Source organism: Hylobates moloch, unplaced genomic scaffold (genome assembly GCF_009828535.3).
Source record: "Hylobates moloch isolate HMO894 unplaced genomic scaffold, HMol_V3 SCAFFOLD_12, whole genome shotgun sequence".
Classification (NCBI taxonomy): Eukaryota; Metazoa; Chordata; class Mammalia; order Primates; family Hylobatidae; genus Hylobates; species Hylobates moloch.
The window spans coordinates 10197795-10215171 of record NW_026652287.1 but is presented as its reverse complement, the minus strand read 5'-3'; the positions used below and the strand labels follow the sequence as shown (position 1 = coordinate 10215171).

Genomic DNA, 17377 nt, shown 5'->3' with positions numbered 1-17377 from the left:
ACCGTGGTCTCGATCTCCTGACCTCGTGATCTGCCCGCCTCGGCCTCCCAAAGTGCTGGGATTACAAGCGTGAGCCACCGCGCCCGGCCGGGAATAGTCAAGTCTTTAGTTGAACAGTCACCTCTCAAGAACCACTTCTGGAATGTCGACAAGTTCCTTTAACCTCTCTCTGCCTCCCTTTCCTTACTTCCAGGTGGTGATAATAATTTGCCTGACAGAAATGCTGAGCGAGATCAGGTTAAAAACACTATGTAAACAACTGTAAAGGATTGCTTTTATTTTGAACTTAAGCTCTGAGGAAAAGAAGCCAAAAGTATTTCAAATTTTATTCTATTTCTAGCACATTCTGTGAGGGCTTTAAAAAGAAATTTCTCTCTTTATAATTTTCCTTTCCTTTATTCTTTACAGAACAGTAAATTCTGATTACTCAAGTTCTCAAAAATGAAAACTACATCTGGAATGTTTCTATTTTGCTCCCCCTGTTGGCCTGAGAGCAGGATAACACTGCCTGAGACTAACAATTCAAGACCATCTAAACATTTATTTTCATGGACTTGACTAATATAAAGGTGTAATGGCATTCCACAGAAAGACCTAAACCACAGTTTCAGCTCTATCTTATATATATATATATATCTGACAATTAAAAGCAGTATGTTTATGTCTAATTTTAAATTTTTAACTATTAGGGTTCAAATCTAGAAAATTATTTTTATACAAAGGCTAGCTGCATGCCATTCATTTTTCAAAATAATTACTTTTCAAAAATTCTGCTGTTTCTATATTTAAGGCTGAAATCCACTGAAAGCACCCAAACTTGCAATTCCTATCATTATTTTTGTTTTGCTACCACTAATTTTTACAATTTACCATTTTTTTTTTTTTTTTTTGAGACGGAGTTTTGCTCTTGTTGCCCAGGCTGGAATGCAATGGCGCGATCTCAGCTCACTGCAACCTCCCCCTCCCGGGTTCAGCCTCCCAAGTAGCTGGGATTACAGTTATGTACCACCACACCTGGCTAATTTTTGTATTTTTGTAGAGATGGGGTTTTTCCGTGTTGGCCAGGCTGGTCTCGAACTCCTGACCTCAGGTGAATCCTTCCTCCTTGGCCTCCCAAAGTGCTAGGATTATAAGCATGAGCCACCATGCCTGGCCAACAATTTACTTTTAAACTTAAAAGTTATATACACTGGCCAGGTGAGGTGGCTTACGCCTGTAATCCCAGCACTTTGGGAGGCCGAGGCGGGCAGATCACCTGAAGTCAGGAGTTCAAGACCAGCCTGACCCGACGTGGAAAAACCCCATCTCTGGCTGGGCGCGGTGGCTCACGCCTGTAATCCCAGCACTTTGGGAGGCCGAGGCGGACGGATCACGAGGTCAGGAGATCGAGACCATCCTGGCTAACACGGTGAAACTCCATCTCTACTAAAAATACAAAAAATTAGCCGGGCACGGTGGCGGGCGCCTGTAGTCTCAGCTACTCGAGAGGCTGAGGCAGGAGAATGGCGTGAACCCGGGAGGCGGAGCTTGCAGTGAGCCTAGATAGCGCCACTGCAGTCCGGCCTGGGTGAAAGAGCGAGACTCCGTCTCAAAAAAAAAACAAAAAAAAAAAACAAAAAAAACCCCCACCTCTACTAAAAATACCAAGTTAGCTGGGCGTGGTGGTGCATGCCTGTAATCCCAGCTACTCGGGAGGCTGCGGCAGGAGAATCGCTTAAACCCGGGAGGCGGAGGTTGCGGTGAGCTGAGATTATGCCATTACACTCCAGCCTGGGCAACAAGAGTGAAACTCTGTCTCAAAAAAAAAAAAAAGGTTATATACACTGATTTTACCTGTGAATCACTTTTTTGTATTCAAAGTCTTAGATTATGTATATGAAAACTAATTTATTAAACCTCTGTACACAAAGATGAACACACCTGTATAGCAAGCATATATGAAGAATGAAGTTACAAAAAAGTAAAAGTATTACTAAAATTGACTCATGTAAATCAGTTATAAAAATACCCCAAATGGGATAAAGCTGCTCATCCCTGATTTTTCTCATTTGGTTGTAGTAGTTGAAACATGAATTTAAAATGGTAGAATTTTTTCTTTTAAAAAGTGATATATTAAACTTATATACAGGATAATTAGCAAAATGTAGAAAGGGAAAACAATGTACAAAAGACAGATAAAAATCATCACTCTTGATGGACAGTCACAATCCAAAAATAGTATAAACCTTAACAAACCCTCTCTAAACCAGGTCATATTCACATCTCCCCCCAAGTTTTGTCAGTGAGAATAAAATATACTGAACTAGTGAGCTCAGTCTTTCTTTAAAATAGGCTTGACTTTGGAACATGAACCTTGGATAGATTTTTGCCGGGCGCGGTGGCTCACGCTTGTAATCCCAGCACTTTGGGAGGCCGAGGCGGGCGGATCACGAGGTCAGGAGATCGAGACCACGGTGAAACCCCGTCTCTACTAAAAATACAAAAAATTAGCCGGGCGTGGTGGCGGGCGCCTGTAGTCCCAGCTACTCGGAGAGGCTGAGGCAGGAGAATGGCGTGAACCCGGGAGGTGGAGCTTGCAGTGAGCCGAGATTGCGCCACTGCACTCCAGCCTGGGCGACAGAGCGAGACTCTGTCTCAAAAAAAAAAAAAAAAAAAAAAAAAAAAGATTTTTAAACATGGGAGGGACAAACAGGAAAACCATTCTATCTATCCACTTAATTAGTACTAATTAACGGAACAAAGTTATTAAATAGCTCTCAGTGCTAAGTCAAGCCATTATTCAGAGGCCTTTTTGTTTTTCTGCTGGTTTCGGGGTGAGTTCTTTAACAAGCTTCTTATTCTGAGGTACATTCCAGTAGATTCTGCCATATTCTCAAATTCGAATGGCGTGATTCCAGTTGCAAATTTGCTCATGTCAGGTATAGGGCTATGAATTTTAGTGGCCGTTGAAGGACTGGTGTCTGCAGGAAAGAGCTTCCGGCTGCCCCCATTGCTGATGTCACAGTTTGGTCCGACGCTGCCATTATCAAGAAGGGCATCTTCAGTGTTTACCGGAGCCAACTCTGCCTTTTCCTTCTGACAAAGTGATGTCACCTCACAATCTGGACTGGGGGCGTGTCCAGCTTCTGATTTCTTTGTAAAAACCTCTGGCACCTCAGGCTCATCCAGCATCTGCTTTTCAGATGTTTTTCCCTCCGGGACAGGGAGGTCTAGCTCATTTGGACAAGGTGATGAGGCAACGGAATTGCCAGTTAAAGGTGTGTCCACAGGAACATCGGAGTCGCTGTTTACGCTCTCGGCCTGCTCAAGAGCTGCCCAGATCCGCCTCTGCTGTTCTTCAAGTTCTTCTAGAGTCAGTGCGTCCTCATCCACAGCTCCAGATGCTGTTCTGGTCTGGGGTGAGTCACTGGGAGTCAGCGGTGGGGTGCCCTTTGGGAGTGGAGGGGTGAAGACGGGTGGAGGAGTTCCCCGGGGGAGTGGAGGAGTATCAGGAGGTAACGGTGGTTGAAACTGAAAACTTTCGCTGCTCTGAGAACCATGTGGTACCTCCATATCTGATGTAAGAAAGTTAAGAGATACTTTAAAACTTATAATAGCATTTGGTTTTACTAAAATTTGTTATTTGAACTCAGGTGTATCCAGAAATTCAATGGCCAAAAATAACTGGCTTAACATGAGGGAAATTCTGGATTCTCAGGTGCCATGACCATCACCTGGTATCCTCAGTCCACCTGAAAAGATCTGCAGGGAGAGCTGTCAGGATCTTCTGGTGCTAGAGGCTATCCCTCGGGAGATCTGTTTCTGTGCTGTGTGCATCATTTTAGATTGAGGAAATGCGAGCAATTGCTTGGAGACTTCAGAATTTCAAGGTAGTACACTCTACCCAAAAATTTGTGGCAGAATGCAGAAGGAAATTTGACTGGAGGTGCAGGCTGGCTACTGAGTGAGTGGAAGGCTAATGGGGAGGAAGTGAGGGGCAAGGCAGGAGTACACCCTGGGTTATTTCGTAGCTTTTTTTTTTTTTTTTTTTGAGACAGAGTCTTACTCTGTCGCACAGGCTGGAGTGCAGTGGCACAATCTCAGCTCACTGTATCCTCTGTCTCCCGGCTTCAAGCAATTCTCCTGCCTCAGCCTCCCAAGCAGCTGCAATTACAGTTGTGCGCCACCATGTCTGGCAAATTTTTGTATTTTTAGTAGAGACAGGGTTTCACCATGTTGGCCAGGTTGGTCTCAAACTCTGGACCTCAGGCGATCCACCTGCCTTGGCCTCCCATAATGCTGGGATTATAGGCATGAGCCACTGCACCCAGCCTAACTGCCCAATTTCCCAATTTTTTTTTTTTTTGAGACGGAGTCTTGCTCTGTTGCCCAGGCTGGAGTGCAGTGGCATGATTTCAGCTGGCTGCAACCTCTGCCTCCCGGGTTCAAGCAGTTCTCCTGCCTCCGCCTCCCAAGTAGCTGGGATTACAGCGCATGCCAACATGCCCGGCTGTTTTGTATTTTTAGTAGAGACGGGATTTCTCCATGTTGGCCAGGCTGGTTTCGAACTCCTGATCTCAAGTGATCCGCCCACCTCGGCCTCCCAAAGTGCTGAGATTACAGGCATGAGCCACTGTGCCTGGCCCCCAATTGTTATCTCTAATCTAGACTGCTCGCCTGAACTGCTGGTTCACATATGTAACTGCCCACTGACCATCCACCTATATGTTCCACAGACACAACCTGTCTAAAACAAATGATCTCTTCCTAAAATGAGGACTGTTCTCCCATCTGCTATTCTCACTAATGGCACCACCAGTGGATCTGCTTGTCATCTGAGAGTACTCTCTTTCCTTCCATCCATCCCCAGGTCTTTGGCTCTCTGCGGTGCATGCTCTCCTGCTGTCTGCCACAGCGGCTACCTTGCTTCAGGCCCATTACATTTGCCAGGAACATCAGAATCACCCTGACCTCTAGATTCATCTTCCTTGTGTCTGTCCTCCAAACCACTGCCAGATTCATCACAAGTCTGGCCCTATGACCTTTCCCATCTCCATTGGAAACCCTTCAGTGCCTGCCCAGACCCCACAGGATGAAGTCCAATCTTCCTCCATGGCCCTCTAGGATACAGTTTCCCTACTTCCATCATGTCATCTCCTACTGCCTGGCTCAAACTCCAGCTGTCACCCTGCTGCTGGCCTGATGTGCTGTGAAGTTTCACTATCCTGCATCTGCACTTCCCTCTGTCTCAAACGCCCTCCTCCTCATTTCCTTGGTAAATCCCTGCATTCATCCCTCAAGATGCAGTTCAAAGTTGCCCTATGACTTCATTCAGCACAGATGCTGTTTTTCCTCTGTGCCACCATTACAGTCTGGAACCTGCTCTGTGGCAGCAATATGTAATACTATCATTCTGTATGTATCACTGTGGGCCACCACATTTATATGAAAATGTTTACACATCTGCAATCCCGAGGTGACAGAGAGTGGTAACTAGGGCAGCAATACTGTCTTATTAAGCTTTCTGTCCTCAAGGTCTAGAAGGGGGTCTGAACTTTATTCTATAGACAATAAGATTTGTGAGGAGAATAACACACTCTCACTTAGAAGTCAACTAACGGCCCAGCACGGTGGATCATGACAGTAACATTGGGAGGCTGAGGCAGGCAGATTGCTTAAACTCAGCAGTTCAAGACCAGCCTGGGCAACAAAGTAAGACCTCAGTCTCTACAAAATATACAAAAATTAGCTGGATTTGGTGACACATGCCTATAGTCCCAGCTACATGGGAGGCTGAGGTGGGAGGACTGCTTGATCCCAGGAGTCTAAGGTTGCACTGAGCCATGATCGCACCACTGCACTCCAGCCTGGGCAACTGAGGCAGACCCTGTCTCAAAAAAAAAAAAAAGAAAAAAAAAAAGAAAAAAAGAACAATACAGAAATAGAGGAAAGAGCCCCTAGTTCAAAACTGAAAATGCCTACACAGAAGTGTGTGACCCTGGTGACAGGGGTGCCACCACCACAAATCCCCAAACTTCAAAAAATGACAACCACGGGCCAGGCACGGTGGCTCACACGTATAATCCCAGCACTTTGGGAGGCGGAGGCGGGCGGATCACCTGAGGTCAGGAGTTTGAGACCAGCCTGGCTAACATGGAGAAACTCCATCTCTACAAAAAATACAAAATTAGCCAGGCGTGGTGGTGGGCACCTGTAATCCCAGCTACTTGGGAGGCTGAGGCAGGAGAATCACTTGAACCCAAGAGGCGGAGGTTGCAGTGAGCCAAGATCGCGCCACTGCACTCCAGCCTGGGCGACAGTGAAACTCTGTCTCGAAAAAACAAAGAAAAAGTTAGGGGAAATAATTTGAGGGCTTTGATTCTGAACTTTGAAGTCACTTGTGCAAAATAATTTCATGTGGGGCTTTAATCCCTTTGAACTTTAAGGGAATTTAATTCATGATCTTTTTTTTTTTTTTGAGATGGAGGCTCGCACTTTCGCCCAGGCTGGAGTGCAGCGGCATGATCTCAGCTCACTGCAACCTCCACCTCCCGGGTTCATGCCATTCTCCTACCTCATCCTCCTGAGTAGCTGGGACTACAGGTGCCCGCCACCACGCCCGGCTAATTTTTTGTATTTTTAGTAGAGACAGGGTTTCACCGTGTTTGCCAGGATTGTCTCGATCTCCTTACCTTACCTCCTTACCGCCTGCCTCAGCCTCCCAAAGTGCTGGGATCACAGGCGTGAGCCACCACACCCAGCTTAATTCATGGTCTTTAAATTCTCTCTGTGCCGGGCGCGGTGGCTCAGGCTTGTAATCCCAGCGCTTTGGGAGGCCGAGGCGGGTGGATCACGAGGTCAGGAGATCAAGAGCACGGTGAAACCCCGTCTCTACTAAAAATACAAAAAATTAGCTGGGCATGGTGGCGGGCGCCTGTAGTCCCAGCTACTCAGAGAGGCTGAGGCAGGAGAATGGTGTGAACCCAGGAGGCGGAGCTTGCAGTGAGCGGAGATCGCGCCACTGCACTCCAGCCTGGGCAACAGAGCGAGACTCCGTCTCAAAAAAAAAAAAAAAAAAAAAAAAATTCTCTCTGTGAATTTGAAAACGAAGACAGGGGCTGGGCGCGGTGGCTCATGCCTGTAATCCCAGCACTTTGGGAGGCTGAGGTGGGTAGATCACAAGGTCAGGAGTTTGAGACCAGCCTGGTCAAGATAGTGAAACCCTGTATCTACTAAAAAAAAAAAAAAAGTACAAAAATTAGCTGGGCGTGGTGGTGCATGCCTGTAATCCCAACTACTCGGGAGGCTGAGGCAGGAGAACGCTTGAACCCGGGAGGCGGAGGTTGTGGTGAGCCGAGATCATGCCATTGCACTCCAGCCCGGGCGACAAGACTGAGACTTCATCTCAAAAAAAAAAACAGAGAAATCAGAGCCATAGGATGAAACCTACCCGAATCGAGCTCCATGTCGGCGGGGGATCCCGCTGAGTTGCTTTCCTTCTTCTGCTTCTTTGGACTACCTGGGCTAGAGTGAGATGAAGACCTCTTGTTGCCAGACTTCACACCCGGCTAAAAGAGCAACCAAACCAAACACAAGTTAGGTGGGGTAGACAACGAATTAAACTCCATCCCTTCACTTAAAATGATGTAGAAAAACAATCTGGAGCTAAGTCTAGGTAACTGGTGAATTTTGCCACTGTTTTCCTTTTGGTCTGTCAAGATAACAAAGCAAGAAAAGGCTGTAAGATGCTAATAAATTAAAAAATCTCGCAGACATAACATTTTATAGAGCACACCCTTAAAATCTATTTACCGCTTGGAAGTTAGAAGTAAGGTAATTGGCAAACACATCCTTCTGCTGACATGCCTGCATTGGTATGGAACCAAAGATCCTCCATTCCTAATGATGCAAAGAGAAGGAAAAAAAAAAAACACATGTATTTGGAAAATGTCATGTTTTGAGATTTTGCTCAAAGGAGGTACAGTGGAGATCTCAAATTACATTTTTCCTTCTTATGTTACTTTTCCTTTATTGGAAATTAAGGAAAATAATGATGTGTTGAAGGAAAACTAAACCTGCCTGCAAAATAATTAAGACTGAATACTAAAAGACTACCTGACACAATCACTTGGCCAAAAAAGGTTCTATATACTGCAAGCAAATGATGTAGGCAGGAGTGACTGCTATGGGGCCTCCCAGGCTCCAGTCTCTCTCCCATCAAGCACTGGCACTGCTAACAGGGCCGTTCATCGCCCACTTCTCCTAACACACTTACTCATGAGTTTTCTATCTTCTGCTCTTTCTCTTTCCAAATACAGCATCATCTTTAAAGATTCCATACAGCTCATTTTCTCTCTCATCTCTAATCGCACATTCAACAGTGGTTCTCGGTAAGAATCCCATGGAACTCTTGTGAAACATACAGGTTCCAGGGTTTGAATCAGTTAAGTCTAAGGGTGGGACTCAAGAATGTACATTTCTAACGAGTATTCCCAGGGGACACTGAAGTAGACTGGAAGCTGGACTGGCTTCCAGAAGCACTGATGGCTTGTATCATGCACTTCCGCCCATAATGAATTACACAGTCTTGTGTGATTGAGAACTTTCTATCTGCTCACTATACTCTAACTTCAAGTCTTTGGCTGTTTCCCTACTGTCCAGTTCCTAAGAACACCAAGAATACACTTTTTATTTTTATATTTTTTTGAGATGGAGTTTCGCTTTCATCACCCAGGCTAAAGTGCAATGGCGCGATCTCGGCTCACTGCAACCTCCACCTCCTGGGTTCAAGCGATTCTTCTGCTTCAGCCTCCTGAGTAGCTGGGATTACAGGCGCCTGCCACCACGCTCAGCTAATTTTTATATTTTTGGTAGAGATAGGATTTTGCCATGTTGGCCAGGCTAGTCTCAAACTCCTGAGCTCAGGTGATCCACCCGCCTTGGCTTCCCAAAGTGCTGGGATTACAGGCCTGGGCCACTGCGCCCGGCCAAGAATATGCTTTTTAAATAAAACAGTACAATAGTTCATTGTTGAATCTTGAGACCTAAGATGGAAGCTGGAAAAGAGTTAAGTGTGGAAAAACCACTCATATACAAAATGAGAAATTTTACTTTGAGGGGAAAAAAGGCAAGAATAATCAGGAAAAAGAGTTATAGTATATTTAGATTTATTATAGATAGAAACTTATTTCCCAATTCTGTAAAATTAATAATACTGTCTCAGAAAAATCCATATTGTTAAAGACTTTTAAAATTTTATAGTAGTTTTAGATTTAGATACTCTAACCAATCTATTTTGGCTCCCTTTCTGAGGGCACAAAATCAGAGAAAACTGCTATTGATGAATATAAGACTTCAATTAAGATTCTAGAAAGATTCTACAGAAGAAATTAAAAATGTAAACAAGTAACAAATTTATTCCTTTAAATAGTAACTGCTATATAAGTTTGTATGTGTATATGAATTAACTATTTTTTGAGACAGGGTCTAGTGTGATCTCACCTCACTGTAACCTCTGCAATCCTCCCACCCCAGCCTCCCTAGTAGCCAAGACTACAGGCATGTGCCACCACCCTTGGCTAGTTTTTAAATTTTTTTATAGAGACAAGGTCTTGCTATGTTGCCCAGGCTGGTCTCGAACTCTGGGGCTCAAGTGATCATCTTGCCTCGGACTCCCAAAGTGTTGGGATTACAGGTGTGAGCCACCATGCGTAGCCAACAAGTTAATATTTTGACCAATCTTTAACATAATAATATCACATCACACGATAATTTAAAAAAATCAATATACTTACGTCTGGAATTCCTCTGGGAGTAGATATATTAAAACCAGGATAGTTGACCAATTTTGAGAGATCGTAAGTGACACTTTTATTCTGTTGTATTTCTCCAACTTCTGTTTCCCCATCAGTGCCATCTATTATAGACCATAAAAAGTGTTAATATTGCTAAATGTCAATATATATCCCTCCCCAGACCAAAAGTCCACCTAGAAGGTGCTTATAATCATGGCAACAGAATTAGTTTTGAAATGGCTTTCAATTTTCATTATAATTTTTCTAAATCATTAGGACAGAACTTTTTTTTTTTTTTTTGAGACAGAGTCTCGCTCTGTCGCCCAGGCTAGAGTACAGCGGCATGATCTCGGCTCACTGCAAGCTTTGCCTCCTGGGTTCATGCCATTCTCCTGCCTCAGCCTCCTGAGTAGCTGGGACTACAGGCACCCGCCACCACGCCTGGCTAATTTTTTGTATTTTTTAGTAGAGATGGGGTTTCACCGTGTTAGCCAGGATGGTCTCGATCTCCCGACCTCGTGATCCACCCGCCTTAGCCTCCCAAAGTGCTGGGATTACAGGCGCGAGCCACCATGCCCGGCCTTTTTTTTGTTTTTTTTGAGAAAGGGTCTTGCTCTGTCACCCAGGCTGGAGTGCAGTGGCACCATCTTGGCTCACTACAGCTTCTGCCTCTCAGGCTCAAGTGATCCTCCCACTTCAGCCTCCTAAATAGCTGGTACTGCATGCACGCACAACCACACCAGGGTAGGCTGTGTATTTTTAGTAGAGACGGGGTTTCACGATGGTGCCCAGGCTGGTCTCAAACTCCTGAGCTCAAGAGATCCACCCACTGCCTCAGCCTCCCGAGTAGCTGGGATTACAGGCACCTGCCACCATGCTTGGCTAATTTTTATATTTTTAGTAGAGGCCGGGTTCCACCATCTTGGCCAGGCTGGTCTTGAACTCCTGACCGCAACTGATCCACCCATCTCGGCCTCCAAAAATCCTGGGATTACGGCCATGAGCCACTGTGCCCGGGTGAAACCTGCTTTTTAAAAACTCAATACTGCACAAAGATTTTGCCATGTCAGCTCATACAGATTTATTCCACTCTTCATATATGTTGCAGGGAGCCCATAGCTCAGAACTACCAATTTATTTAACCATTCTTCTTTAGGGCCTTAATGTTGTCTCAGATTTTTCACTGTCATATTCAATGATACAAAAAGATTCTTGTATACATACAATTTCTTTTGCATATGTGTGAATATCTTTCTAGGGTAGGTATCTAGGAGAGAAGTTCTAGACTATTAGAGGTTTTCTGTATTTTACATTTTACAGGTCTCCTGGCATTGAGGGTCTAGGTCTGTTATTATTACTGACAAAGATAAGAGCTTATGAGGACTGGCTGGAGAGGTGATACTCTGGCCTAGACAGTACCTGAGCAAGCCCAGAAAACCATCAGATAATCTATGAACTCACTGAAATTTTAGTTCCTTCCTTGTAAAATTTACCAAGGAAACATCATCATGATATTTTTTAGTTAGCACACATTAAAGAAGCCAGCCATTCCTATCACATTTTGTTGTGATTCTTTAAAAAAAAAAAAAAAAAAAAAAAAAAAAGGAAACACTTAAGGTGACTTCTCTAACTTAAGATACTATACCTTTTCCATCATAGAGTGCAAGCCCCGAATTCTCCAATTCAGCCTCTTTGAGCCACCCTGGTGGGTACCCTAGCTGGCGCATCCGATAGATAAAAGGTGGAAGACTCTTGTCTGTCACACCTAGCGCATCTTGAAGTTCCTCACTAAGTAAAGATAAAGGAGGAAGAAAAATACTGAATTCTTGTTTGCATGAAAACACATAGTATTCTGGTATTTTAAAACATTTCTTGCCTATATTACGTGCCATGATATCTAACAAATATAATTAAAATTTCAAGAAGTGTTTCTAAATGAATTAATGTATATTACCTAGGGCTTTGCCAGAGTACACTCATATCCTGATAATTAGCCCAAAGAGACACAGAACATTCCAAATGCTAGGGAAATAAAAATGACTTTCTATGGTAAAATGCCATTAGTACCTAATAACTCCTGGCTTGAATCTTCCAAATCTTTCTTCTACTTCTTCTGCATGGTATCGCTGCTGGAAATTCTGATTGTTTGCTTCCCCACAGGCATCCATATACTCTTTTCTGTTTTCACTTATTCGAGCAGCATTCCGAGGCTACATCATGACATATTTGAAAAGAATGGTTTCATGCAACTCAAAAATATTTCAGAAATTAAATAAAAATACTTTTTTTTTAGATCAAGTAAACAGATTATTTTAGTTTTAATGTATGACGAACAAGTGTAAAAGAGGGTGAATATTTTAGAAAAATACGTAAGGAAAGGAGCAGTCTATTTATTACCTCAGTATTACATAAATTAAATCAAGTTTTTAGGATAAACTCTAAAATTCAACTCTCATGTTTATTCATCTCAAGTACAAAGAGTACTGTTTTACATTATTTACTAAAAAAATTTAATGTCTTAAAATATGAACACAAATTTGAAAAGATTTCAAATTAAAGGACACAGGAAAGTAACAAAGAAAGTTCCTTCATGTTACAAAATACCATAAATGTGTTGAAAACATTAGAAAGCTCTTGTTCAAAGACTTTTCTTAACATGAGAAAAATTTACCATTGGGCAATCTTTCATTTGGTGTTCTTCAGAACCACAATTGAAACAGTGAGGCTTTGGCCTATTTGGTCAAAAGACAAAGATTTTTATAATGTCAATAAAAATAGAAAAGCAAATCAATAAAATTCTATATGACAGCAAAGTGTATCAGAGAGACAAGAAAGCAAGTTGATCACAGATCGCTAATATCTGCAACAAGAAGTACACTTTAATCGCCTGTATTTAGTGATTTAAATAGTACTATGCAGAGTCTTTTAACCAAGAACCCTTCTGTTCCTGACTGATCTGTTACCTCTTTTGAGTTTTTTAAGTGGTTAACAACAGAAGAATCAAGGTGAACAATTGATCATATTTCTGTTAGGTAACATGGAAAGAAGGTAGATGGTTATAAGACTGCAATCAAATTGACAGCAACAATTATACCTTTCCACCCGCCCAGGCACATTAGGTGAGAACCAATGAATTCCAAGAAGCAGATGATCCATTTAAACATTTAACATATATGTATGGATTAAAATTCTAGCTCAATCTGTAATTAACCTTAGAGTAAACCAGCAGTAAAGAACATGAACTTTTCAAGCCAAAAGTTTATGATTTCGGTTAAAAAAGTAAATAAGTAAAACAAAACAACTCCCCACACAAACCTTTTTGCCTTTACTTGTATTTCTTGCCCTTCTAGAGAAACAATGTGGCTGAAGACTTGATGGTACCTTTAGTGAATTTTATTAAGGAATAGTTATCATGGTCTGCAAAATTTGGAAATTGTTTTAAAGGTGAACTTAGTGGCAAGATGCATAAAAGATCTTCATTCACTATGTAGGATACTTGGGTATTTCCCATCCTTCGGAAAGCTGAGGGTTTTCATTTAGAAGCGGTTGCCCCAATTTATCAAGGCAAAAATTAGTAAAATACAGGACACTTCCTACAACCTGCAGAAAACAAGTCAAAAAATATTGCTATTTAAGCAGAAAAAAAAGACATTAAATAATGTAAGATTATGATTAACTGTTTTAACAATTTATTTTTGGATGGAATTATTAGAAATAATAACTTCCTTGTTATTAAGGAGCCAGACTTTGATGTGTAAGTAGAAACTACATCGTCAGTTCCCTCTCTCTGCTAGATCACTGCTTTTCCTCTGTATTGGATCATGACTATCAGCTGCATTCTCTCCAGAATTCAAACAAAAAATGAAAACCTTGACTCTCATATTTCCCTCCAATGCCCCATTTCATTGCTTCTCTTTGCGAGACATGCAGGACCTTTAGTTATGGTTTCCATTTCTTTTCTTCCCATTTACTCTTTTCTTGTCCCTCCAGTTCTTTTTGAAAAAATTCCATACAGACAAGTTGGAGAAGTGGTACAATGAATACCCAATGTATCCTTCACCTAAACAACTGTTAATAGTTTAACATTTTTGTCTGCCTCTCTCTCTCTTTATACATACACCAAACACACACACATACACTTTTTTGTTTGTTTTGAGATAGGGTCTCTGTTGCCCAGGCTGGAGTACAGTGGTGCAATCTTGGCTTACTGCAACTTCCGCCTGCCAGGCTCAAACGATCCTCCCATCTCAGCCTCCTGAGAAGCTGGGACCACAAGCATGGTCAGCTATTTTTTGCCCAGCTATTTTTTGTATTTTTAGTAGAGGCAGAGTCTTGCCATGTTGCCCAGGCTGGTCTCGAACTCCTGAGCTTAAGCAATTCACCTGACTCAGCCTCCCAAAGTGTTAGGATTACAGCCATGAGCCACTGCACTTGGCCTCACATATACTTTTTAATTTTTTTTTTTTTTTTGAGGCAGGGTCTTGCTCTGTTGTCTAGGCTGGAATGCAGTGGCATGATCTTGGCTTACTGTAACCTCAAAGTCCTGGGCTAAAATGATCCTCCTGCCTCAGTCTCCCGAGTAGTTGTGTCACTACACACAGCTAATTTTTTTTTTTGAGATGGGGTCTTGCTATGTTGCCCAGGCTGGTCTTAAACTCCTGGCCTCAAGCAATCCTCCCGCCTCAGCCTCCCAAAGTGCTGGGATTACAGGTGTTGAGCCACTGTGCCTGGCCTCCATTTTTTTAATGACATTGCCCTCTCTCTTGAACATTTCCAGTAATGCTTCTATACCTATCACTGGGCTGAGCCCCTAACAATGGAGCTTCCCGATGACCTCCACGCAGCCAAATTCAATGGATAGTTCTCACTCTTCATCTTTCTTAACCTATCTGCGACAATTGACACAATTCTTCCTTCCTCCTAAAAACATCTTCCTCCCTTGTCTTCTAGGATATGCTTCTCCATTCTCTTCTTTCCTTGCTGACTGAGCCTTGCTCTTCTGTATTAGACTCTTCTCATCCCTCTATCTTCCATGTATTAGAGTGCCCTAGGTCTCAGTCCTCCTCTCCATTTTCACTACCCAGGTGGTTCATCCTGACCCATGGTATGAAGTATAATATATATGCTTACTACTACTAAAGGTCAAGTTATTATTATTATTTTTTTTTTTTTTTGAGACGGAGTCTCGCTCTGTCACCCAGGCTGGAGTGCAGTGGTGCAATCTCGGCTCATTGCAAGCTCTGCCTCCCGGGTTCACGCCATTCTCCTGCCTCAGCCTCTCCGAGTAGCTGGGACTACAGGCACCCGCCACCACGCCCGGCTAATTTTTTGTATTTTTAGTAGAGACGGGGTTTCACCGTGGTCTCGATCTCCTGACCTTGTGATCCGCCCACCTCGGCCTCCCAAAGTGCTGGGATTACAAGCGTGAGCCACCGCGCCCGGCCAGGTCAAGTTATTATTATTATTTGTTGAGACGGAGTTTCGCTCTTGTTGCCCAGGCTGGAGTGCCATGGCGCAATCTCAGCTCACTGCAACCTCCGGTTGAACCTCCTGGGTTCAAGCGATTCTCCTGCCTCAGCCTCCCAAGTAGCTGGGATTACAGGCATGCACCACCACACCCGGCTAATTTTGTATTTTTAATAAAGGCGAGGTTTCTTCATGTTGGTCAGGCTGGTCTCAAACTCTCGACCTCAGGTGATCTGCCCGCCCTGGCCTCCCAAAGTGCTGGGATTACTGGCATGAGCCACTGCGCCTGGCCTAAGTTACTACTTTTTAATTATTATTTTTTCACTGGGAGCATAGATTGATGTTGCCCTGAATATATGTTCTCCTTTACGGTCAAGTTCTGATCAGTCCTAACCTCCAATTTTATATATGAAAGTGTCAACTTGGGCTGGGCACGGTGGCTCACGCTTGTAATCCCAGCACTTTGGGAGGCCGAGGCAGGCGGATCACGAGGTCAGGAGATCGAGACCACGGTGAAACCCCATCTCTGCCAAAAATACAAAAAATAAGCCGTGCGTGGTGGCGGGTGCCTGTAGTCCCAGCTACTCGGAGAGGCTGAGGCAGGAGAATGGCGTGAACCTGGGAGGCGGAGCTTGCAGTGAGCCGACACTGCGCCACTGCACTCCAGCCTGGGTGACAGAGCAAGACTCTGTCTCAAAAAAAAAAAAAAAAGAAAGTGTCAACTTGACAGCTCTCAAGAGGCATGTAAGTGGCATCTCAAACTCACCTGCTTAAAACTGCACTGGATTCCTAGCCACCCCCCAAAACCTGCTCCTCCTCTAGTCTTCCCCATCAGAGAAAATATGACGACATCCTTTTTTTTTTTTCCTGAGATGGAGTCTCGCTCTGTCGCCCAGGCTGGAGTGCAGTGGCGCGATCTCGGCTTACTGCAAGCTCCACCTTCCAGGTTCATGCCATTCTCCTGCCTCAGCCCCCCAAGTAGCTGGGACTACAGGCGCCTGCCACCACGCCCGGCTAAGTTTTTACGACGACATTCTTACTGGCACTCAGGTCAAAAACTGAGTCACTCTGATGACTCTCTTGCTCTCATATTCTGCATCCAATTCATCAACACATTTGATCAGCTCTACTTCCCGAGTACATCCACATTCTAAGCACTTCTCAGCAGCACCACCCTCACTCCAGTCTCAGTACCATTTTCTCTCACCTGAGTTGAACACAATAACTTCCTAACTGGTTTTCAGCTTCCACAGGTAACCAGCTACAGACTATTTTCCACACAGAACCCAGCTCTTTTAAAAAGTCAATTCATGGCCAGGCATGGTGGCTCATGCCTGTAATCCTAGCACTTTGGGAGGCCGCGGTGGGTGGATCACAAAGTCAGGAGTTTGAGACCAGCCTGACCAACATGGTGAAACCCCATCTCTGCTAAAAATACAAAAATTAGCCAGGTGTGATGGCACGCGCCTGTGATCCCAACTACTCAGGAGGCTGAGGCAGGATAATTGCTTGAGTCTGGGAGGCGGAGGTTGCAGTAAGCCGAGATTGTGCCACGGCACTCTAGCCTGGGCGACAGAGCGAGAGTCTGTCTCAAAAAAAAAAAAAAAAAAGAAAAAAAGTCAATTCATATCATGTTACATTTCTACTTAAAACCGTCTATCGCTTCTCATCTTACAGTAAAATCTAAAGTCCTCATTACAGTCTATCGCACAACCTACAGATTCAGACCACGTGCTCCAGACTCCAAGGGCCTGGCTTTTTTTTTTTTTTTTGAGGGAGAGTCTCGCTCTGTTGCCCAGGCTGGAGTGCAGTGGCATGATCTCGGCTCACTGCAACCTCTGTCTCCTGGGTTTTAGCGATTCTCCTGCCTCAGCCCCCTGAGTAGCTGGGATTATGGGCTTCAGTCACCATACCCAGCTAATTTTTGTATTTTTAGTAGAGATGGGGTTTTGCCATGTTGGCCAGGCTGGTCTCCAACTCCTGACCTCAGGTGATCAGCCTGCCTTGGCCTCCCAAAGTGCTGGGATTACAGATGTGGGCCACTGTGCCAGGCCACGGGCCTGGTTTTAAGCCCTGCCCTGGCTTTGCCACTCACTAACCCACTGGCGAGTTACTTAGCTTTCCATCTCTGTTTCCTC

The 17377-nt window shown here is 43.9% G+C and overlaps 1 protein-coding gene across 3 annotated transcripts in view; it reads right to left on the bottom strand.

Moving 5' to 3' along the window:
• Positions 1-2650: 2650 nt before the first annotated feature.
• The window catches only part of ZCCHC8 (zinc finger CCHC-type containing 8), a 31617-nt gene continuing 16890 nt past the window's right edge, over positions 2651-17377 (bottom strand). For 2 of the 3 annotated variants that reach the window (XM_058424729.1, XM_032168431.2), the window contains 9 exons: positions 13270-13373; positions 13089-13154; positions 12445-12505; positions 11841-11983; positions 11419-11561; positions 9774-9895; positions 7792-7878; positions 7430-7547; positions 2651-3554 (listed from right to left, as the gene is read on the bottom strand). In XM_058424729.1, the coding sequence (XP_058280712.1) occupies positions 2776-3554; positions 7430-7547; positions 7792-7878; positions 9774-9895; positions 11419-11561; positions 11841-11983; positions 12445-12505; positions 13089-13154; positions 13270-13373 (1623 nt within the window). In that variant the 3' untranslated portion in view covers positions 2651-2775. The remainder of the gene's footprint in view (positions 3555-7429; positions 7548-7791; positions 7879-9773; positions 9896-11418; positions 11562-11840; positions 11984-12444; positions 12506-13088; positions 13155-13269; positions 13374-17377) is intronic. The other variant, XM_058424730.1, reaches the window with a different exon arrangement.